The 24,332-nt window shown below is 33.5% G+C and overlaps 1 protein-coding gene across 1 annotated transcript in view; it reads left to right on the top strand.

Annotated features, from left to right (window-relative positions):
* The window catches only part of LOC134725487 (myb-like protein X), a 47,927-nt gene extending 31,309 nt beyond the window's left edge, over nucleotides 1-16,618 (top strand). The window contains exons 5-6 of the mRNA XM_063589340.1: nucleotides 15,073-15,159; nucleotides 16,517-16,618. Coding sequence (XP_063445410.1) covers nucleotides 15,073-15,159; nucleotides 16,517-16,582 — 153 coding nt within the window. The 3' untranslated portion in view covers nucleotides 16,583-16,618. The remainder of the gene's footprint in view (nucleotides 1-15,072; nucleotides 15,160-16,516) is intronic.
* Nucleotides 16,619-24,332: the final 7,714 nt, after the last annotated feature.

The raw sequence follows: 24,332 nt of genomic DNA, 5'->3' as shown, positions 1-24,332 counted from the left end.
ATTAAGGACAAAAAATAACTAAGTTGTACCACAACTTAGAGATGCTCCCTGAGGTAAAAACCTGTTTGCATGGTTTTATACAAACAGGTTTTTACCACAACTTAGCTAATTTACACACCTTATGCATGAAGGAAAATAAATGCCCAGCAAAATCCAAAAAAGATTTTATCTTTCTGAAACTCAAAATGCATTTAAATTTTATATATCTAGTGGATGCTAGGCATTAAAACTTTTCCAATTTCACAGGTGAGTCTGTACTCTTGAGTAGTCTTTGGCACGTAAATACAGACATATTTGACCGTTTGTTATGATGAACCTTAATCAATACATAATTTGAATGATCCGAAGGCAGACTATTTTCACAAATTTGTCCATCATGGAGGCTGTTATCATACTTCATAATTTGATGCTAAATTGTTGAGATCCAGAAGCTACTGACCTTCCCCATGTAACCTATACGAGGGCAACCGTTCTTAAAATCCTGACCAACAATTTCTCGTTATTTGTCTATTGCTGGTTTGATCCATCCACTCAATTTTAATATAACGTATACAATTAATGGAGAGAATTCGGCATAAAAAATATCAAAACCCTGATACTTTAACTATAAAATATACATGCTCCAAGTTAGTGCATTTCATAATTATTTTATTTTTTTAGCAAAAAAAAAGGTCAAAAACATTCATCAATTCTCTTTCAAATATCCTGGAAACGCCCCTGATATAGGAAGACCTGGATGCTTCATTCTTTGTATATATAGATGCCTCATGTTACGAAGTTTCTATCAGTCACATGTCCAATGTCATTGACCTCATTTTCATGGTTCAGTAACTACTTGAAAAAAAAAATTGTAATGTTAAATTCTCTCTTATAAATTATAAGTAATAGGATAAGTTAAAAATATATAGCACGCCTTTTACGAATTAACTTATTTAATTCACGAAAAGCGTAGCTTTGGATGGATTGAATATGTTAATGAGTAAGGCTTGCCTATATATGATTTGTAACATTATAAATGGGCTATGACACATATCAAAGGTTAAACCCTGACTAATAAAGATATACTGCACTTTTCAATATGTCCATTAAATAGTGGCGTGATACTATATATCTAATTTCAAGAAAATTAAAACATGCAGCAGATGTCAGTTGGATTTGTTTGTCCGATAAAGGTCAGTTAAAATTAAAAGAATTGTTGCATTGGGATTCATACCCCAAAGTCATTTATGTGTGGTTGAAAATGTTTTCTTCCCAAAAATTCTTTAAAAAAGGGGGTGTGGTTGGGAGAGAAAAAAAGGGGGTTGGGTGGGGTGGCAGGGTAATGCAAAATTTTATTCTCTGTTTATTTGCCCTCAAATAGGGAAAAAAAGACGTGCAGTTTCTAAGAACGTTGTGATAAAAAGTAACATACCCTAAATACCAATTATAAAGGTAAATCAAAATATTCTTTAATTCCCCAAAACTGGGGAAAGATCATTTAATTGATTGAAAAGGTTTGTTGTTGAATGCGTGCAAGGTACAGGGACAAATGTTTGAAGCATTTTCAATACACGGAAATAGACCTTTATGAAATTAAGAAAATTACTAAACTTCAAGTGCCATGCATATTATAAGTTCTCTATTTTTTGTTCTATTGTCACATTTCCTGACAAGTGTGAGAAAAATATTTCTCCTCACTAGTGAAAAATCTGTTCTCGGCAAATAATTAGTCGAAATTTGATTATGACGTCTAAATGTTTTGACGTCGCATATAAAGAACAAAAGTTTCTGAAAATCTTTGAAAAAGAAGGATAAAAAAAGACAGTTAAATTTTAGTTATTTAAAGAGCTTGGCAAGCCTCACATTTTAAATAATAAAATGTATTTGTCTCGAGTGGAGAAATATCGTTATACACTTGTTGCAGTGTAGGAATCTATACACATGGAAAAAAGTATTGCAACACTTTGATTTTTTAAATCAGTCTCTTATTTTGGATGGAATATGATAAAATATTGTGAAATAAGATTGAAACGTAGTTAAATCTTAATGCACGGACAACATTTGATTGATCTACTGGGATATATGAGCCCAGGTGGTCGTGTGGTCTAGCGGGACGGCTGCAGTGCAGGCGATATAATGATAACATTGGCTTTAAAACGAACAAAAAATGTATGAAAAAAAAGGTTTTATCGAACCAAAATTTTTATAACAAAATGAAGTGTTTTTTGTACAAAAAAATGCATTTTACAAGTTTTACTGTAGTCGACCTTTACAATGTCAGACATTTCAAAATTAATCTCTAGATGACTGTTCACATCATGGTTGATCGTTATACGCCAGAGAATAAGAACTTTGTGCGCAACTTCCATTTAAACGGATAACAGCATCTTAACGTCTTCTGATTCCTGCCATAAGTCGACTCATTTGTTGCCAAGCTAGTAGCAACTATTCTTGACGAAGGGTATTGTTTATTTCATGACCTGTTTGAACTGGGGTGTCCTGTGCACTTTACGCCCAATATTGTCCAATAAATACTCGATATGGTTCAAATTCGGGCTACAATTGGGCCAAGGAATACAAACCGAATTCCATTGGAACAATGGATCTTCCTCCACGACGTTAATTTCCAACTTATGCGATCTCTGCACTATATTGGATACGGGCATCTGTGTGTCTGTTGGTAGGCAAAGGTCCCCAAAATGATATTATCGCACGATAACCAGTAGCGATGAGCCAATCTCGAACAGTTCTTGTTTAAAGGCTCCTGTATGGTCATTATTCTATTTTTAGAATTGTATTGTTTGCAATGGGTTTCCTTCTGACCAACCTTTATTATGCTTAATTTTCCCTAGCAGATGTTAAAGGGGGTCTTCTTGACCTCGGAAGGTCTTTAACATCGTTTCTTGCCTGATTTTTATTCTCAAAACGACTTATAGTGGAATGGAGATGACCAACAATACGTGCAATTATCACACCGACATACCTGCTTCCCTCATGCTGGATATCTGCCCTCTTGCTGCAGTTATGAGTTGTGGATGACCAATTACAAGGTGTCAATAACATAAATTTATAAACTTGATTATTTTAAGTGTTGATAACAATGAGGATTAAAACATCTGTTTTAGTTTTTACGAGTACAGTAGCTGCATGTGCAGATAAGAACTGATAGAGTCGATATTTATTGATTAAACTCAGGTGATATTTACATAATATTGAACTAGTTCTATTTCAACAATTTATTTAACAAAAAAATAAAAAGTATTTTTTTAATTTAAATTTTAATTTGGTGTTGCAATACTTTTTTCCAGGTGTATATATTTATCTACGTTCATACAACTTGTCTAAACATCAACCCAACAATGTTAGATCTGTAAATTTGCGAAAATTTTTGGTTCTTCCCTCGCCGTGATTCGAACCCATTCTACTGTGATATCGTGACACCAAATCGCCTGCACTGCAGCCGTCCCGCTAGACCACACGACCACCTGGGCTCATATATCCCAGTAGATCAATCAAATGTTGTCCGTGCATTAACTCATGAACTGTTCAACCAAAGCTTTTAAAAATGTTGTTACTGGCAACTAAATGAAGGTCAAGTGCAATAATGGCGATTTTGACTTTTACCGTTCAGGAGTTATGGTTCTTGAAAGATTGAAAAATAGACAGTCAGAGATCAGACATAAATAAGACTGAATCTGCTTTTAACTCATAGAGGTCTAAACTTGTAAGTTTTAGGATTTGTCTCCCTTTAATGTCCGACAAATTACGACTTGAATAAGTCCAATATTGTTATGACCAGAATCAAAAAGTTGCAAATATCGACTCCTACAAGTCGATGAGTGATCGAAATTGGTTAACTTCAAGACCCACGCATACTTATAAGGAGGTCATGCATCTAAATCAAATAATGACAACATTGAAAGCCAATGCTAAAAAGCACCTTCAAAAGTCAGCTTCAAAAAACAATGAATACAAACATTCCGAATAAAGAGATAAGATCAAGAAATAACATCCCATGGATCAAACACAAACAGAGAAAAATGCTAAAGAAAAAACAGAGGCTATACAAACAAGCCAGAAAAACAAACAAATGGTCAAATTATAGGTCCTTCCAAAAGGAATGCAAGAAACAACTGAGGAAAGCAGAATATGAATATGTCAACCAAAACATCTTTGAGGGCCTAAACAACAATGACACAAAGCCGTTTTGGAAATACATTAAATCCAAACGCCAGGACTCAGGAGGAATAGCACCATTAAAAAAGGGAACTACTCTTGTCAGTGACAGTAAAGGGAAAGCCGAACTCCTACTAGAACAATTCAAGTCCGTATTCACAATAACATCAGACACTAACCTACCAACAACAAGAAAACGAGCAAAAATCAATATAACACCTCTAACGATCGACCAAAAGGGGCTGGAGAAACTCCTAAAAAACACAAACCCTAATAAAGCCTCTGGACCAGACAACATCCCTAACCGCATACTCAAGGAATGTGCTGAACAACTAGCACCCATTCTACAAATCATAATGCAATGCTCGCTAGACACAGGTGAACTACCAAAAGACTGGAGAGACGCAAACATATCCAGTATCTTCAAAAAAGGAGACAAACACCTGGCAGAAAACTACAGACCTGTATCCTTAACATCTGTCATCAGCAAAATTCTAGAACACATCGTATGCAGGCATATTCTTAAACATCTGGAAAAAAACAAAATCCTGACCAACTTAAACCACGGCTTCAGGTCAGGATACTCATGTGAAACCCAACTCATAACTACCATCAACGACTTCTTACAAGAACACGACAAGGGACATCAAATCGACGTAGGCATATTAGATTTTTCAAAAGCTTTCGACACCGTACCACACAACAAATTATTACATAAATTAGATCAGTATGGAATTAAAGGAAATACACACAAATGGCTTAAGAACTTCCTAACTGCAAGATCAATGAGAACCATCGTGGAAGGCGAATCATCTGGCGAAACAACAGTCGACTCTGGGGTCCCCCAGGGCACAGTCTTAGGACCAATCCTATTCCTGTGCCACATCAATGACCTACCAGACAGTGTAACATCATCAGTAAGACTATTTGCTGACGACTGCCTACTATACAGAACAATTAAAAATAGCCAAGACCAACAAAAGCTACAAACAGATTTGGAACAACTAGAAATCTGGGCCGACAAATGGGGAATGCGATTCAACGCCAAAAAGTGCTATGTTCTATCCATAAACAAAAAAGCAGACAAATTCTACACGCTAAATAAACACATCCTACAAGAAGTACAAGTGAACCCCTACTTAGGACTCCAAATCTCAAATGATCTGAAATGGAGCTTCCACATAAATAACATCAGCAAGAAAGCCAACGCCACCTTGGGCTTTCTTCGGAGGAACTTGAGGAACGTACCAGAAGCATGTAGGAAAGTAGCATATATATCCCTTGTAAGATCAACCATGGAATATGGCGCAACAATCTGGAACCCATATATGAAAGGGGATATTGACAAACTAGAACGTATCCAAAAAAGAGGCTTACGATTCATAAAGAAAAACTACAGGAGTCGGGAAACAGGGTCCATAACTAATATGAGACGCCAGCTTGAAATGAAGACGCTAGAGGAAAGAAGACACAGCCTCCGTCTTATCCTGATTTACAAGGTGGTTGAGGGTCTGGTGCCGGCTCTACCAGCCGACAATTTTGTCATACCAGCAAGACCGAAACGAACAATTAAAGCCAAAACTTACTTAAACTGTGAAACTGACAATATCATTGAACGTCAAGTTATTAATAACACCAGAGGACTGAAAGTACCAAATAGCAACAAACCACAGTACAAACATTCATTTTTTGTGGAAACAACTATTCACTGGAACCAACTACCAGATAAAGTTGTGCATGCAGGTTCTGTAGAGGCATTTAAGACCGCTCTACAAGAACACCGCCCATAACAACGGCGCTCTTCTCCACCGTGTATAAAAGCCTTAATAGGATTCTACACGTACCACTACAGATACAGATGCTTTGTCTTCTAAAGAAAAATATGAATGAGAGTCTAAAAAATCGGAGATAATGTTAATTAACCTTACAATGCAACCACCTGGAATCACACTTAATGAGGAAAAACATCTGTGTTTAGTAAAGATGTTCAATTAAATTATTAAATATAGATAGCTCAAGTCCTTGTGAACTCTCATACAGGTTTTTGCTGTCATAGGTGGTGTAGTTTGGCCACAAAGTAACATTAAGTTTTTTCACCAACATAAATAGACCTAAACAAGTCTGTCATTTTCTGACTTAGATAAGTCTAAAATTGAAACTACATTTTTATAATAAATACATGTTTCGACTTATTTAAGTCAAAAACAAAAATCGACTTGTTTATGTCTGAGCTCTGACTGATAGAGTTTCCAGTCGTGTCCATGCATTTATGCATGAACTGTTCTACCAAAGCTTCCCAAGTTTTAATATGTTGTTACCGATGACAAAATGGAGGTCAAGTTCAATAATGACGATTTTGACTTATACCGTTCAGGAGTTATGGTTCTTGAAAGATTGAACAATGGAGTTTCCAGTCATGTCCGTGCATTTACGCATGAACTGTTCTACCAAAGCTTCCCAAATTTTAACATATTGTTACTGATAACAAAATGGAGGTGAAGTTCAATAATGACGATTTTGACTTTTACCGTTCATGAGTTATGGTTTTTGAAAGATTGAAAAATGGTGTTTCCAGTCGTGTCGGTGCATTTTCTCATTCAACCAAAGCTTTTGAAATTGTTATATGTTGTTACTGATGACAAAATAGAGGTCCAGTTCAAAAATGTCGATTTTGACTTTTACCGTTAAGGAGTTATGGTTCTTGAAAGATCGTAAAATGGAGTTTCCATTCACGTTGTTGCATTTACCATGAACCATTCAATCTAAGCTTTTCCAATTTTATTAGGTTGATACTGACTACAAAAGGGAGGTCAAATTTGATATTGTCAATTTTTACTTTCACCATTCATCAGTAATGGTTCTTGTGATATTGCCAGGACACAAATAAATGTTAATAAATCCAGTTTGCTGTCGTTGTGACAGCCTCTTGTTTAAATATCTTTTATTGAAATTTGGGATTTTGACATATTTTTAACTGGGTGTTACTGTAGGGTACTACCTTTGGTAGAACCCTACAGGTAGACAAATATAAGACGTTTTTAATCTAAAGACAGAGAAAGTGAAATGGGTCGAATTTGGCGCTCAAAGTTGTGAGAGTTACATCATAGACGGTGTGACGTTAACGGGGGTCATTTGCAAAGCTAGGTCAGTAGTCCCATTCATTGACAATGTGGAAGAATAGTGATGCATATTTACTAAAATTAGTGCAAATGATCGTCATAATAAGATAAAATCGTTAGTGTATTAAGTATATAGTTATTCAGACATCATGGATAATCTACACAATTCGACATCTCATAAGGAACAATTATGGAATTAAGGAAAACGCACGTGAATTTCCCCCGATGTAATAGGTAGCAGCGTCCGGGGATATGGGTTAGCAACACTCAGGGGCTATGGGGTTTGTAACGACGTGCGTTAACCAATCAAAATCATAGAAATATACGAAGGGGGGAGGAATAATTTATTTTAGACTATTATTAATTTCGATATGATAAAACATGTATCCAAGCAAAACAAATGTAGTCTGTCTGAAAATTAATTTCGATATGATAAAACATGTATCCAAGCAAAACAAATGTAGTCTGTCTGAAAATGTATAGTCATTTCTATTTTTTTTTCATTTTATGAGGGAATGACATTTTAGCTATAAGAAGGAGGGAGAGTGTTTTTTTTTCTAAAAAAATATTCTTATCCCCAATTTGATGAGAGAGAAAAAATATTCTGGTCAAGAAGATGACAAAAAAAATAAAAATTCTGAATCCAGATTTCACTCTATCTTAAAGTTTTAAATATTAAAAAAAATATTTGGTTGTTAGCGTTGGAAAACTAAATAAGATTGATAGCGCTTTGCTCGTAAAACAAATTTCCGACTCCGACATTAAACCTTGGAAGTTAAATGGTTGCTCCCTAATTACTATCCAAAGGAGGTGGAGCTAGACTGTGCATTAACAACTTTTGAGATGGAAGTTAATGCACTGGTTTGAGCTCCTCCCATTCTTTGCTATTTTAACAAGAATCCTCAACGGCGAGATTGTAGAGTGAAATAACTGAAAAATCACTCAGTTAAAGCACTCCTCTAAAAATAACCGAATTAACTCGCTATAAGATCAAAGGAAAATTTATCTTTCATGTAACAACTATATTTGGTATGTGCGTACCTTGCAAGGTCCTCTTACCCGTCAGACAGTATTCACTTGACCTCGACCTCATTTCATGGATCAGTGAACAAGGTAAAGTTTTGGTGGTTAAGTCCATATCTCAGATACTATAAGTATATTTGGTGTATGGAATGTAAAACTTGGTTGGTTGATAATATATTATAACTCCAGCTCATGTGGAGAGAAGAGTAAACATTACATAATATACAGATATAACACATTCGCGCGTCTTTCTTAAACTCAAAGTTTATGGTCTAATCTATGCGAGAATTTAAAATATTTAAGAAAACAAAACCAATGTCTAAATTTTAAACATTGTCAATTTGAATGTTCGGTTTCAATTTCATGGTCCTTTCTCAGTACTGAGAACTTTGATCAAGGGATGGAAATCAGCTCCTGCTTTAGTTTAACAATCCGAAATCTGGCTGCTGGTTTTAATCCATGTGACTGTGATATCACCAAGACTAACACTTTCTTTGATGCTAGCTAAATCTAAACACAACCGTTTCTCTGAAATAAGTTTTGTTGAGTGAATGTTTTGACACATATTTGTTGTCTGTGAAACACTTGATTGGAATAGATTCTCCTGCATTTAATTTTATTATTTTTTGAAGAATGCTGCTTACAAAATAGCAAGCATCTAGTCCATCAACAAGTGATAAAGCTTCCGCAGCTAGAGTACTTTTAACAACTCGTCTGAATTTCTTTGAAGACCAAGAAATTGGGCAATTTTTTCCATTTTGTCCGCGTAGAAATATCACATATCCACTGGCACTTGAAACACGATCAGATAAATTGGCATATGAAACATCGGTAACGAGTATTAACCCAATGTTCTTTAGACTTTCAAGTTTGGATATTTAATTCTGTATGAATTGTTTTTAGCTTTTCTGATTACTTTATTCAACTTTGATTGAGTCTTAGCTTCACTTAGCTGTACAGAAGTAGAAATAGTCCAGTCAATCTAGCATTAATTTGACCCTAACCTGAAAGTAATTGCAACAGAAGATTTTAAAGTTTTAATCTTTTGCATAATACCCCAAATCTACACAGAAAAAAGTCCCATAACATCTTACTGGAGGAAACTAAAAAAATCACCATTTAAAATTCCTATGGAGATTTGCAATGAAAAGGGAGATAAATCTTTAAAAAAAGGACGAAATATCAATAAAAATTGATACGAAATTATACCTTTACCGCTTCTATTCATCAGAATGCATTGATTCTTTATATTTTAAGCGGTCTTTAGAGTAAAACAAACAACTCTGAAGGTGTTTTCATATCTTTTATCAAGCTATTATATAGATGTCGTAATTCATCAGTGGACCATTTATTGAATTTTCAACATGTCAAGGTAAAAAATCTCAAATCTAATAAAAATGATTAAGTATGTATTCTTCTTTTTGTGGTTAAATGTTTCTTTAGACAAATAAGATGCTGAAAAAATATGATATACTAATATAAACAATACCAAATTTTCACTTTATTTTTTCAAAATTGTCACCAAGCTTCAAATTTGCCATTTCTTTTAAAGAGAAATGCATATAAAAAAAAAACCATAACACTTCGGTTTTGTACATTTCATGAGCAGGAGATTATGTAATTTTGTCAAATACCAACTTATAACCCCATCAAAGTATCATACTTTACATAAACTTTAAGGAAATCAACTAAGAACTGACCAAAAAGACTTATTTTTGCAGAGTTAACTCCCCTCCCAATGTTAATTTCCATAGGAAATTAAAAATGCTGATTTTGAGTTTCCTCATGTTAGATTTTATGGGACTTTTTTCTGTGTATATTTAGGGCATACTGCTATAGATCAGAACTAAAACATTTTCTGTTGCAATTAGTTTGAGGTTAAATCTTAGTTTGACTGGACTAAAAGATCCAAAACATCAAAGCACAAATCAGGTCTACTCTGTGTGGCAATCCAGTGTAACTGACCAACAATTTCTGGATATATACCAGTCTAAATGTCAGCTCTATCAACTTGCTTCAGTTCATCTGTATAATCATGTTGTTTTAAGTATATGTCATTGCCTTCTTGTTGAATATTTAGACCTATATATCTGAAACTACTGTCTTATTCTTTTCCACAATCAAATTTATCCCTTATTTGACATAACCTGCTTTTTGAAATGTTCACTTCCTGCCCATAGAAAATCATTTACATGCATTAGGAAAAGTCCTTCAAGATTGTTGTTTTTGTGCCAATAAAATATGGCAGGATCAAGCTTAAACTGAATACACTCTAGTATAGAAGTTCTCTTTTAACACTAAAAAACCAGTTCCTAGAGGCATCAATAAACCCATAAACACACCTGTTTAGTTTCCATGCTACTGGTTTATCAGAAGAAAGCTCTTTTGGAGGTTATACAAAAATAATTCTGTCAATTTCTTTACCTTGTAAAAATGCTGCCTTATATCTATTGAATGAATGTCAAACTCGGAAGTAGAAGCTAAAGCTAAAAATAATCTTAGGCTTTCTTTGTGTACCGTTGGTGAATCTGATTTTTACTTCATTTTCTTCCTCAAACCCTCTCACTACCAACCTAGCTTTCACTTTTCTTTCTCCATTCATTTCTTTTTCTGTAATAACCCATCTTGTTGACATTAATTTTTGGCCTGAATATGGAATTTCATCATAAATGATTTCCAATTGTCCATTTCTAGCTGTTTAGCATGTTTCACTTGGTTCTCATTATGCCTAGATTGAGGAACAACAACTGCATTAACTTCATCTACATCTTGTTCTGTACGCCACTCTTGAACATCTTTAGCAAAATCTATGCCAACCTGAGCATCTTCATTCTCATCCTGAAGGTTCAAATAAGCCCATTTTTTTCCAGTTGATTTACCACCTTTACTCAAAACCTTCGCTTTGACCCATGTGTCATTTACTTTCATTTTGTATACTATATTTTCTCCAACATGTGGAATATCTTTGTTTTTATTTTCTTTTTGCCTTACAGGCTCTTCAAGGTTATCAAATGCTGCTCCAGGTGCAATATTTTGATCTACTTGTTCATTGTCATCATTTTGCATTTGAGGAAGTTGTATATTTTGCTGATGATCATTTTCATTTTGTACAGGTTCTTGTTCCTCTATATTCTGTTCCACATTTCTTTTGTTGTTTTCCTCCTATCATCACTATCATAAAACGCAGTTTGATGAATTTTCTCTCTAACTGGTTGTACATTGTTTTTGTTTACATTTAGTGCTTAGATGACATAGCATTAAACTCTGTTCAACATCTGATAAGCCTACATAGATGAACCCTGACATATATACTTCCATGCTTTACAAACACTACTTTGCCATCTTGACCAAGGACGGTTCCAGGTCCTTTCAACTTATTATCGTCATCTCTTTTGTAATAAACTGTATCTACATGCTGAAAACATTCACCAGAGGCTCTAATTGTATGATGTAGAGCCCTTTTTATACGACCGCAAAATTTTCATATATTGCTATCACGTTGGCGTCTGCGTCGTCGTCTGAATACTTTTAGTTTTCGCACTCTAACTTATGTAAAAGTGAATATAAATCTATGAAATTTTATCACAAGGTTTATGACCACAAAAGGAAGGTTGGGATTGATTTTGGGAGTTTTGATCCCAACATTTTAGGAATTAGGGGCCAAAAAGGGCCCAAATAAGCATTTTCTTGTTTTTCGCACAGTAACTTTAGGAAAAGTTAAGAGAAATCTATGAAATTTTGACACAAGGTTTATGACCACAAAAGGAAGGTTGGGATTGATTTTGGGAGTTTTGGTTCTAACAGTTTAGGAAATAGGGGCCAAAAAGGGGTCCAAATAAGCATTTTTTCTTGTTTTTTGCACCAGAACTTTAGTATAAGTTAATAGATATCTATGAAATTTAAACACAAGGTTTATGACCACATAAGGAAGGTTGGTATTGATTTTGGGAGTTTCGGTCCTAACAGTTTAGGAATTAGGGGCCAAAAAGGGCCCAAATGAGCATTTTTCTTGGGTTTCGCACCATAACTTTAGTATAAGTAAATAGAAATCTATGAAATTTAAATACAAGGTTTATGACCATAAAAGGAAGGTTGGTATTGATTTTGGGAGTTTTGGTCTTAACAGTTTAGGAAAAAGGGGCCCAAAGGGTCCAAAATTAAACTTTGTTTGATTTCATCAAGAATTGAATAATTGGGGTTCTTTGATATGCCGAATCTAACTGTGTATGTAGATTCTTAATTTTTGGTCCCATTTTCAAATTGGTCTACATTAAGGTCCAAAGGGTCCAAAATTAAACTTTGTTTGATTTTGACAAAAATTGAATCCTTGGGGTTCTTTGGTATGCTGAATCTAAAATGTACTTAGATTTTTTATTAATGGCCCAGTTTTCAAGTTGGTCCAAATCGGGGTCTAAAATCGAACTTTGTTTAATTTCATCAAAAATTGAATAATTGGGGTTCTTTGATATGCAAAATCTAACTGTGTATGTAGATTCTTAATTTTGGTCCTGTTTTCAAATTGGTCTACATTAAAGTCCAAAGGGTCCAAAATTAAACTTAGTTTGATTTTAACATTAATTGAATTCTTGGGGTTCTTTGATATTCAGAATCCAAACATGTACTTAGATTTTTGATTATGGGCCCAGTTTTCAAGTTGGTCCAAATCAGGATCTAAAATAAGTAAGTATTGTGCAATAGCAAGAAATTTACCATTGCATGGTATTGCCCAATAGCCAGAAATCTTCAATTGCACAGTATTGTGCAATAGCAAGTCTTTTCAATTGCACAGTATTGCGCAATAGCAAGAAATATCTAATTGCACAATATTGTGCAATAGCAAATTTTATTTTAATTAGAGTTATCTTTCTTTGTCCAGAATAGTAAGCAAGAAATATCTAATTGCACAATATTGTGCAATAGCAAGAAATTTTTAAATTGGAGTTATCTTTCTTTGTCCAGAATCAACTTAAATCTTTGTTATATACAATATACAATGTATGTTCACTTTTTACTACCAACTGATAAATTAAAACAATCTTTACCATTCAGTGATAACGAGCAGTTTTTTTACATCTTAATATTCTATGAAGTATTTAAATGAGTATTTATTGTTGCAATCTTCATTAGAAATTTTAATTAAGATCAGTTTTGGAATAAGGGAAAGGGGGATGTGAAAAAAAAATTGGGTGGGGGGTTCAATTTTTCTCATTTGAAATTTCATAAATAAAAAGAAAATTTCTTCAAACATTTTTTTGAGAGGATTAATATTCAACAGCATAGTGAATTGCTCTAAGAGAAAACAAAATTTTTAAGTTCATTAGAACACATTCATTCTGTGTCAGAAACCTATGCTGTGTCAACTATTTAATCACATTCAAATTTAGAGCTGGATTCAGCTTGAATGTTGTATCCATACTTGCCCCAACTGTTCAGGGTTCAACCTCTGCGGTCCTATAAAGCTGCGCCCTGCGGAGCATCTGGTTATTCCTTCTGATGACTCTGCTTGTATGAAAGCACCCCTACCAGAGTGCAATGCATTTAGATGATTTGCAAATGTCTGACTGACTATAATGTGCTCCAAAGCAGGAGGTTTATCATTAAGCACATTTGGCAAGTTTGGGTTCGTTCCAAAAACAAGTTGATACGGGCTCCATCCATATACCATCGAGAGACTGTTTTTAGCATTCAAAGCCCATACTAAAGCTACTTCTAGAGCTAGTTTTGGTTGATCTTCCAATATTTTTGCAACACAGTCATCAACCACAGCATGATTACGTTCACAAATACCATTCTGCCAAGGACTATAAGCAGCAGTATTCATTACATCAATGTTATGGTTAGCACACATATCACAGAAAATTTCATTTGCAAATTCACCACCATTGTCAGCTAGGAAACACTTTGGAGGTCCCATTCCACTCCCTATCCACAGAGACATTATCTTGTCTGCTATGACATCTGGTGTTTTCCTTTTAATAACTGTAGCCACACTAAATCTTGTTGTAATATCAATTAAATGCAAAAAGTATATGTTTGGTTTCCATTCTTTTAAATCAACAGCAGCCACTTTATTGAACTCTGTGGCCAACGGAAGTGAGACCACTGGTCGAGTTGGAGTTTTCTTATATTTCTTACGCTCTGCTACCATGTTAAACTTGGTTGGTTGATAATATATTATAACTCCAGCTCCTGTGGAGATAAGAGTAAACATTACATAATATACAGATAAAACATGGAAGGACGTAATGTGTACATGTCCAACTGGCAGGTGTCATCTGACCTTGGCCTCATTTTCATGGTTTAGTGGTTATAGTTAAGTTTTTGAGTTTTGGTCTTTTTTTCAAATACTATATGCAATAAATCAACTATATTTAGTGTATGGAAATATGATCTATATGTCAGTCGCTCAGGTTTTATTTGACCTTGACCTCATTTTCATGGTTCATTGCTCAGTGTTAAATTTTTGTGTTTTGGTCTGTTTTTCTTAAACTGTAACCAACCAATAGGTCAGTTATATGTGGAAGAATTGTTAGCTGTACTTGTCTCTCTAGCATGTTTCATCTGACCTTGACCTCATTTTCATGGTTCATTGGTCAATGTTTAGTTTTGTGGGTTCATGTTAAGTTTATGTGACAGTTATATAAATACAGCTTTATATTTATGACTATCAACATAATATCAATGATTAGTAAAGAAGGCGAGACCTTTCAGCATGTGCACTCTTGTTTTATTATTATTATTTGTTAACTAAATTTTTTACATTTTGTTTTTTTAGGAATATTATATACCTAAGAAAAGAAAAAAACATAAAACAAGAAGTAAACAGAAGAATATCAAGAAAGATCATAGACCGGAACACATGGTAAACTGTTTAAGAGCACGGGTTGAAAGATGACTGTCATAGTAGTGATGGATCCACTGTTATTGTAGACTCATATAAGAACAAATAGGAAGATGTGGTATGGTGGTGAATGAGACAATTATCCATCAGAGACCAAATTACATAGGAGATAACATTAACTATTTTAAATCACTGTATGGCATTTTTAGAAAAACCAATGCCACAAAGTAAACCATGTTTGCATTTAAACATGATTACAAAAAGTAAATAAGTTTGACTTCGTAAAAAACATATTTTTACCTCAGTCAATTACCTCGTATATATTCGTTTCGAACTTTAAAACCCCTTCTTTTATTATGGAAAATCATTCTCCCTACCATTGACAATAAGCGATGTGCTATCTTATCATAGAACAACAAAATGATCGCTATTTGCAGGATGATTTGTGATGAATTTCAATTTTCGGGAATATGGTGCATCTGACCTCTTATTTTTTGTTTGATTTGGAAATGATGTATCTTGTTATATAAAGTTCATATGATCTTTTAGAAAATTTTATGGCACAAGAATTAGAAAATGGCTTTTTGATGAGTAATCGCAAAAATTGGAATGTTTTTTCATGACCTTTGACCTTGATTGAACAGAAAATGCACCGTATGATTTTTTTACGACCGGGCAAAACAGAAAGTAGAGAATGATACATAATACAGCCGTGTGTTAGAAGCTGAGATAGTAGTCTCAGGTTAGAAGGGAGCATTAAAGTCGTTGAGTAAGCGTCTTTTTGAAATAATTCACTCGCCTAGTAGTAGTTATAGTGAAGCGTTATATTTAGGAATATCAACATGATATCAATGGTTAATAATTACATTGCATGTATGTTTCATAATATTACGTTATTTTGATTGGCTAACAGCAATGTCGCGTCCTTCTGAAATTGAGATTCATTACATAATGCAATTTAACAGTCGATTACACGAGGTTCCACAATAAAGTGCACAGGTAAATTAAATAAAAACTTGATAGAAATCGTGTTTTCATGATCCTAGATAAAAATTACTTATAGGTATGAATGCTTCTGTTTGTAATTTTATAGCGTTGTAAAAGTGTTAACCGTGCGCACATTTTTAGAATGAAGCGCTTCCGGTAAAAACAAATATACACAAAGCTTGAATAAGCAATTCCGAAATCCTCATCTCCAATTAAAAATTCCATCGTTTGTGGTTGAAAAAGTTGACCACATTTTGTTGTGTGAATTAAAATTTCTATCTGTTTAAATACATTTTTTTTCAGAAAATTTCTGTAACCAACACATTAATTCAATGTTCGCAATTACTTAATTTGAACTTATTCATCATTTCAAAATGATTTTTGTTTTCAGAAACCAGCCTATTTGCAGATGTTGAGAGGAGATGAAGAAAAAATAATGGTTAAAACTTTATCATAACAATTTTGATTTGAATTAAAGATAGTGAAAACAATATTTTATTTTTGAAAATTATATCTTAAACATTAAAATATGACAGTTTTATAAGAATTGGAAAATAAGTGAATTTTCACTTTGACAAATTCATACCAATCCACTAAATGAGTGGTAAATAAATAACAAATGGTTTATGGTGGCTGAGCATGATTGATTTCCACATGTATGCGTGATCTTAGGTTGAGTATATTTGTCCACATATAATTTTAACTATAATTATCATTTAAATCTGTAAAGTACATATTCTCATTTATACTGCAACGAGTTGTGTTTTTTTCCTAATTGTAGTAACATAGCTATATTTTGTATAATGTTAATTTCATCATGGAACACTTTCTCCACAATCAGGGGTCCATTAAGGGCTGAAAAATAAATTTGACATTTGTGTTACGATTTAAAAACCTACTAATGTATTAATTTAAGTTGCAGATTGAGAATAAAAACAATGTTAGGTCAATGTCATAAAAATATAAACTTTTTTGTACTCGGTTCAAATCTGGGAAAAGGCTCGGTTTATATTTTCCTGACAGTGACCTAATATTGTATATTCATCAGGTCAGGAACACTACCTTATATGGATATGCATATTAACATACTTATGTTCCCGCACATACAAGTGTTTATTTACGTATAACACTTTTTTTATCACCTGGGTTTTTGACAAATCTATTTAAGGGGGCTCCTGGGTATAAATGATTTTTTTTTCCTAATATAGGATTTCGCTATATTTTTTCATAAATGAACTTTATCATATACTTAAAAGAAAAATGAAATAAAAAAATGGGGTCACCGTTCATTTAAGCTAAAATCTGCCTCTGGAAGAAGCATACATTTTTGTTAATGTCCTTTTTATACGACCGCAAATTTTGAAAAAAATTTCGTCATATATTGCTATCACGTTGGCGTCGTCGTCTGCGTCGTCGTCGTCGTCCGAATACTTTTAGTTTTCGCACTCTAATTTTAGTAAAAGTTAATAGAAATCTATGAAATTTTAACACAAGGTTTATGACCATAAAAGGAAGGTTGGTATTGATTTTGGGAGTTTTGGTCCCAACATTTTAGGAATTAGGGGCCAAAAAGGGCCCAAATAAGCATTTTCTTGGTTTTCGCACTATAACTTTAGTTTAAGTTAATATAAATCTATGAAATTTTGACACAAGGTTTATGACCAGAAAAGAAAGGTTGGGATTGATTTTGGGAGTTTTGGTTTCAACAGTTTAGGAATTAGGGGCCAAAAAAGGGCCCAAATAAGCATTATTCTTGGTTTTTATACGACCGCAAATTTTGAAAAAAATTTCGTCGTATATTGCTATCACGTTGGCGTCGTCGTCGTCGTCGTCGTCCGAATACTTTTAGTTTTCGCACTCTAACTTTAGTAAAAGTGAATAGAAATCTATGAAATTTTAACACAAGGTTTATGACCATAAAAGGAAGGCTGGTATTGATTTTGGGAGTTTTGGTCCCAACATTTTAGGAATTAGGGGCCAAAAAGGGCCCAAATAAGCATTTTCTTGGTTTTCGCACTATAACTTTAGTTTAAGTTAATAGAAATCTATGAAATTTTGACACAAGGTTTATGACCACAAAAGAAAGGTTGGGATTGATTTCGGGAGTTTTGGTTTCAACAGTTTAGGAATTGGGGGCCAAAAAAGGGCCCAAATAAGCATTATTCTTGGTTTTCGCACAATAACTTTAGTTAAAGTGAATAGAAATCAATGAAATTTAAACACAATGTTTATGACCACAAAAGGAAGGTTGGTATTGATTTTGGGAGTTTCGGTCCCAACAGTTTAGGAATTAGGGGCCAAAAAGGGACCCAAATAAGCATTTTTCTTGGTTTTCGCACCATAGCGTTAGTATAAGTAAATAGAAATCTATGAAATTTAAACATAAGGTTTATGACTATAAAAGGAAGGTTGGTATTGATTTTGGGAGTTTTGGTCCCAACAGTTACGGAAAAAGGGGCCCAAAGGGTCCAAAATTAAACTTTGTTTGATTTCATCAAAATTGAATAATTGGGGTTCTTTAATATGTCGAATCTAACTGTGTATGTAGATTCTTAATTTTTGGTCCCGTTTTCAAATTGGTCTACATTAAGGTCCAAAGGGTCCAAAATTAAACTTAGTTTGATTTTAACAAAAATTGAAACCTTGGGGTTCTTTGATATGCTGAATCTAAAAATGTACTTAGATTTTTGATTATTGGCCCAGTTTTCAAGTTGGCCCAAATCGAGGTCCAAAATTAAACATTGTTTGATTTCATCAAAAATTGAATAATTGGGGTTCTTTGATATGCCAAATCTAACTGTGTATGTAGATTCTTAATTTTTGGCCCAGTTTTAAAATTGGTCTAAATTAAAGTGCAAAGGGTCCAAAATTAAACTAAGTTTGATTTTAACAAAAATTAAATTCTTGGGTCTCTTTGATATGCTGAATCTAAACATGTACTTAGATTTTTGATTATGGGCCCAGTTTTCAAGTTGGTCCAAATCAGGATCTAAAATTATTATATTAAGTATTGTGCAATAGCAAGTCTTTTCAATTGCACAGTATTGTGCAATGGCAAGAAATATCTAATTTCACAATATTGTGAAATAGCAATTTTTTTTTTAATTAAGAGTTATCTTTCTTTGTCCAGTATAGTAAGCAAGAAATATCTGCAAGAATTTTTTTTAATTGGAGTTATCTTTCTTTGTCCAGAATCAACTTAAATCTTTGTTATATACAATATACAATGTATATTCACTTTCTACTACCAACTGATAAATTTAAATAATCTTTACCATTCAGTGATAACAAGCAGTTTTTTTACATCTTAATATTTTATGATGTATTTAAATGAGTAGTTATTGTTGCAAACTCCATTAGAATATTTTAATTGAAATTAGTTTTGGAATAAGGGAAAGGGGGATGTGAATAAAAAATTGGGTTCAATTTTTCTCATTTGAAATTTCATAAATAAAAAGAAAATTTCTTAAAACATTTTTTTGAGAGGATTAATATTCAACAGCATAGTGAATTGCTCTAAGAGAAAACAAAAATTTTATGTTCATTTGAATACATTCATTCTGTGTCAGAAACCTATGCTGTGTCAACTATTTAATCACAATCCAAATTTAGAGCGGAATCCAGCTTGAATGTTGTGTCCATACTTGCCCCAACCGTTCAACTCTGCGGTCGTATAAAGCTACGCCCTGCGGAGCATCTGGTTGCATAATAACTTTAGGTTAAGTAAATAGAAATCAATGAAATTTAAACACAATGTTTATGACCACAAAAGGAAGATTGGTATTGATTTTGGGAGTTTAGGTCCCAACAGTTTAGGAATTAGGGGCCAAAAAGGGACCCAAATAAGCATTTTTCTTGGTTTTCGCACCATAACGTTAGTATAAGTAAATAGAAATCTATGAAATTTAAACACAAGGTTTATGACCATAAAAGGAAGGTTGTTATTGATTTTGGGAGTTTTGGTCTCAACAGTTTAGGAAAAAGGGGCCCAAAGGGTTCAAAATTAAACTTTGTTTGATTTCATCAAAATTGAATAATTGGGGTTCTTTGATATGCCGAATCTAAATGTGTATGTAGATTCTTCATTTTTGGTCACGTTTTCAAATTGGCCTACATTAAGGTCAAAAGGGTCCAAAATTAAACTAAGTTTGATTTTAACAAAAATTAAATTCTTGGGCCTCTTTGATATGCTGAATCTAAACATGTACTTAGATTTTTGATTATGGGCCCAGTTTTCAAGTTGGTCCAAATCAGGATCTAAAATTATTATATTAAGTATTGTGCAATAGCAAGTCTTTTCAGTTGCACAGTATTGTGCAATGGCAAGAAATATCTAATTTCACAATATTGTGAAATAGCAAATTTTTTTTTAATTAGAGTTATCTTTCTTTGTCCAGAATAGTAAGCAAGAAATATCTTATTGCAAGAATTTTTTTTTAATTGGAGTTATCTTTCTTTGTCCAGAATCAACTTAAATCTTTGTTATATACAATATACAATGTATATTCACTTTTTACTACCAACTGATAAATTTAAATAATCTTTACCATTCAGTGATAACAAGCAGTTTTTTTACATCTTAATATTTTATTGATGTATTTAAATGAGTAGTTATTGTTGCAAACTCCATTAGAATATTTTAATTGAGATTAGTTTTGGAATAAGGGAAAGGGGGATGTGATTAAAAAATTGGGTTCAATTTTTCTCATTTGAAATTTCATAAATAAAAAGAAAATTTCTTCAAACATTTTTTTGAGAGGATTAATATTCAACAGCATAGTGAATTGCTCTAAGAGAAAACAAAAAATTTAAGTTCATTAGAACACATTCATTCTGTGTCAGAAACCTATGCTGTGTCAACTATTAAATCACAATCCAAATTTAGAGCTGAATCCAGCTTGAATGTTGTGTCCATACTTGCCCCAACCGTTCAGGGTTCAACCTCTGCGGTCGTATAAAGCTACGCCCTGCGGAGCATCTGGTTTTCTGTTGAACTAATAGGAGAAAAAGAGGAAATATCAAAATAAAAAAATAACCTAATATAAGAAATCGCTTAAATTTTACAATTATTTAGTTCATGTACAGCTTATTTGAAAACAATAATAAAAAATATAGGTCACCGATGAGTTAAAAAAGATATTTCAAATTTAAGGCCAAAAAATGGCATTTTTGCACCAAAGGGAGATAATTTGGAGGTTTTTCAGTTTTTAAAGTCATCTCGGGCCAAACCAAATCATTTTTTGGGGTTGTTTTTTGTACCACATCATAAAGTATCAACTAATAGTGTAATAAATAAAATTTGTTCTGAAAAAATAAAGGTTTAATTTTTTGCTAAAATTTTTGTACCCACGAGCCACCTTAATGGGTAACAATGCATGTTTACAATCAAAGTAAGTAAGTGAGTAAATTGTATTTAAAGTCTGCATATAAATATATAATGATAGACAAAACATGAGCGCTGGTGAGATCTTTAACCGTCTATCACATAAAAAATCTTGCAACTTCATGCAAATACAAATAGATAAAAAAAAAAGCATGCAAGTATAATTAGTTATCAAAGGTACATGTACCAGGATTATCTATACTATTAAACGAGAAGACCTCTTTTGGGGTGTCGCTTCTCTTCTTTCCACAATAAATTAATCTTCATGCCTCTATGTCCTATATGTACAGTGCATAATCGCATTTGTCATCCATTCATATGATTATCCAGATTGAGTTATTTTTGGAGAAAAACTAGTAAAAAGGCGTCCGGATATGTTTCCGTCATTGGACGAAATTTTAAGTCAGATTTGACTTCCGGTTTGCGTTTTCTGTATACTTTTAACATACATATATACTACCAATAAAGTGTATTTTCTGTCTGATATCCGTCATTGGACGAAATTTTAATTCAGATTAGACATGCGGCTTGCGTTTATTGTATACTTTGAAACAAATACATTTACTAGGAATAAAGTGTATTTTCTGTCTGATACCATTTTCAAGTTTACGATCCACGGCAGTCACAGAGTTTATTAAATAGATAGTGTCTGTACAACACATCACTCAGGTTGAGCAGGTACAGCGTAAGGCAGCCAGGTTTGTCTTTAATGATTATAAAGACAGATCACCTGGAGCAGTTTCAAATTTAATAAAATCATTGGAATGGGAAAATTTAGAATCTAGAAGGAAGAAGGCTAGATTAACTATGCTGTATAAAATAAATTTGGGGTTAGTGGAAGTTCCTAAGGACAACTTAACAATTTCTGATAGACGCACTAGGGGGAAACATAAATTTAGGCAAATATCCACAAATAAAGATTTCTATAAATTTTCATTTTATCCTCGCACTATTTCGGACTGGAACTCACTACCTGAAGCAATAGGTATGTCTGACACCCTGGAATCCTTCAAAAGTGGCATATCCACTCTAACACTTGAAGGATCCACAGCAACTAATTAAACTTTAAAGCCACTGTACATAATGTATATATGTTATTGATAACGATTTTTCTTTGTCATATTGTTTTTAAATTAAGTCCATATGTACATAGCACACAAGTTCCGGGAAGTTTTACACTCCTACCTAGGAGTCTACTCCCGTATTCGGAAGAAGAAGAAGAAGAAGATATCAATGACCGCCGTGGATCGATTTTTAAACTGAGAATTGAATTTAAAAGAAAATACACTTTGAAGCAGGACCTTTTCGGGACGTCGGGAACGGGTGTTTTTAAGATCGAAATTTCAGGATTGACCATTTCGGGATCCGAGATTTCTTTTTTCGAATTTCAGGATGTCGAGATATTTAATTCATATTAAAGTCGGAACCTCGGGATTTCATGTTCTCAAGGCCGGGATATCGGGATCAGGACCCCTCCCGGTGCGATCCCCACTTTTATGAATGTTCACAATATACAGATATGCGCTAAAATTATCCATGTGTCATTAAAATTAATAGAGAACTAACAAAAAAAAGGATTTCTTTTGTGGAAAAAGGAGGAGCCGGGCTAGAAAAACAATTATCCTGTCCCATATTACCTATGACTCTTGATACCTTTTCTGAAATTCTCCAGTCATTAAGTTTTTTACAAAAAAAGATGAGGTATGAATGCCAATGAGACAGCACTCCGCAAGAAACCAAAATGACACCGAAATTAACATTTAAAAGTCACATTACGGCCTTCAACAATGTGCAAAGCCGATACTGCATAGTCTGATATAAAAGGCCCCGAAATGACAATGTTAAACAATTCAAATGAAAATACTAACAGCCTTATTTATTTACAAAAAATGAACTAAAAACAAATATAAAACACATACACAAACGACAACCACTGAATTACGGTCTCCTGACTTGAATGTTCATAATATACCACATGTATGTTCATAATGAAACTAACAGAAAACAAAAAGAATAGGAATTTTGGAAATAAAGAAGGAGGGTTAACAAACATTTTCCTGTCCCCAAGTGCCTATTACTTCTGATACTTTTCCTGAAATTCACAAGTCAGTAAATCTTTTACAAAATTCTTCCTACAACACTTCACATACTTTCAACCACGCTCTAAATGCCCGCCATTTCGCGGGTGTGTTCTAGTAATTTATAATGACAGCAAATAATTTTGATTTCCGAGCCTCTAGAGCCGCTGCTCATGCGGCAAACACCTCTATGTGCATTAAACGGGAGAATTCGAACCAGTTAATCACTGGAATATCATAAAATACTTACAAACTAAAAAGCGTAAAAACAAAACCTCAATGAATTAAGCACTGGCTTTAAATAGCAGGTATATATAATAAGGGAGATATCATTTGATTTTTAGGAGGGGGGGGGGGGGTTCTAAGATTATATTTGAATAAATCAGTACAGGAGTTTTGAGTAAAAAAATGAATGCAGGATGAGCAACTTAAAAAAAATAAGGCAGGATGACAATTTATTGCTACTCACAATGAAGCTATTAAACAAAGAGTTCCGAATGGTGAGGTTGAAATCATCCCTTCGTAAATTTTACGGAAGCCATCACGAGTTGGTTGACCGTTTAGGAATAACCGTTTAACAGATAATATCGGATATTGTAATGGCCTGACCATTAAGTTTAACCGACGATTGGGCTCAAGCAAGAAAGACTATCCGGTGCTGATACTTTATTTTTAAACCAATCTAACAAATGGTAAAAAGCGGAAAATACAAAATAAATACAATTTTGTTGAATTAATGTTAAAAT

The sequence above is a fragment of the Mytilus trossulus genome, chromosome 1, assembly GCF_036588685.1.
Source record: "Mytilus trossulus isolate FHL-02 chromosome 1, PNRI_Mtr1.1.1.hap1, whole genome shotgun sequence".
In the NCBI taxonomy this organism is placed as follows: Eukaryota; Metazoa; Mollusca; class Bivalvia; order Mytilida; family Mytilidae; genus Mytilus; species Mytilus trossulus.
The sequence above is the reverse complement of the archived record's forward strand: the minus strand, read 5'-3'. Positions and strand labels throughout refer to the sequence as shown.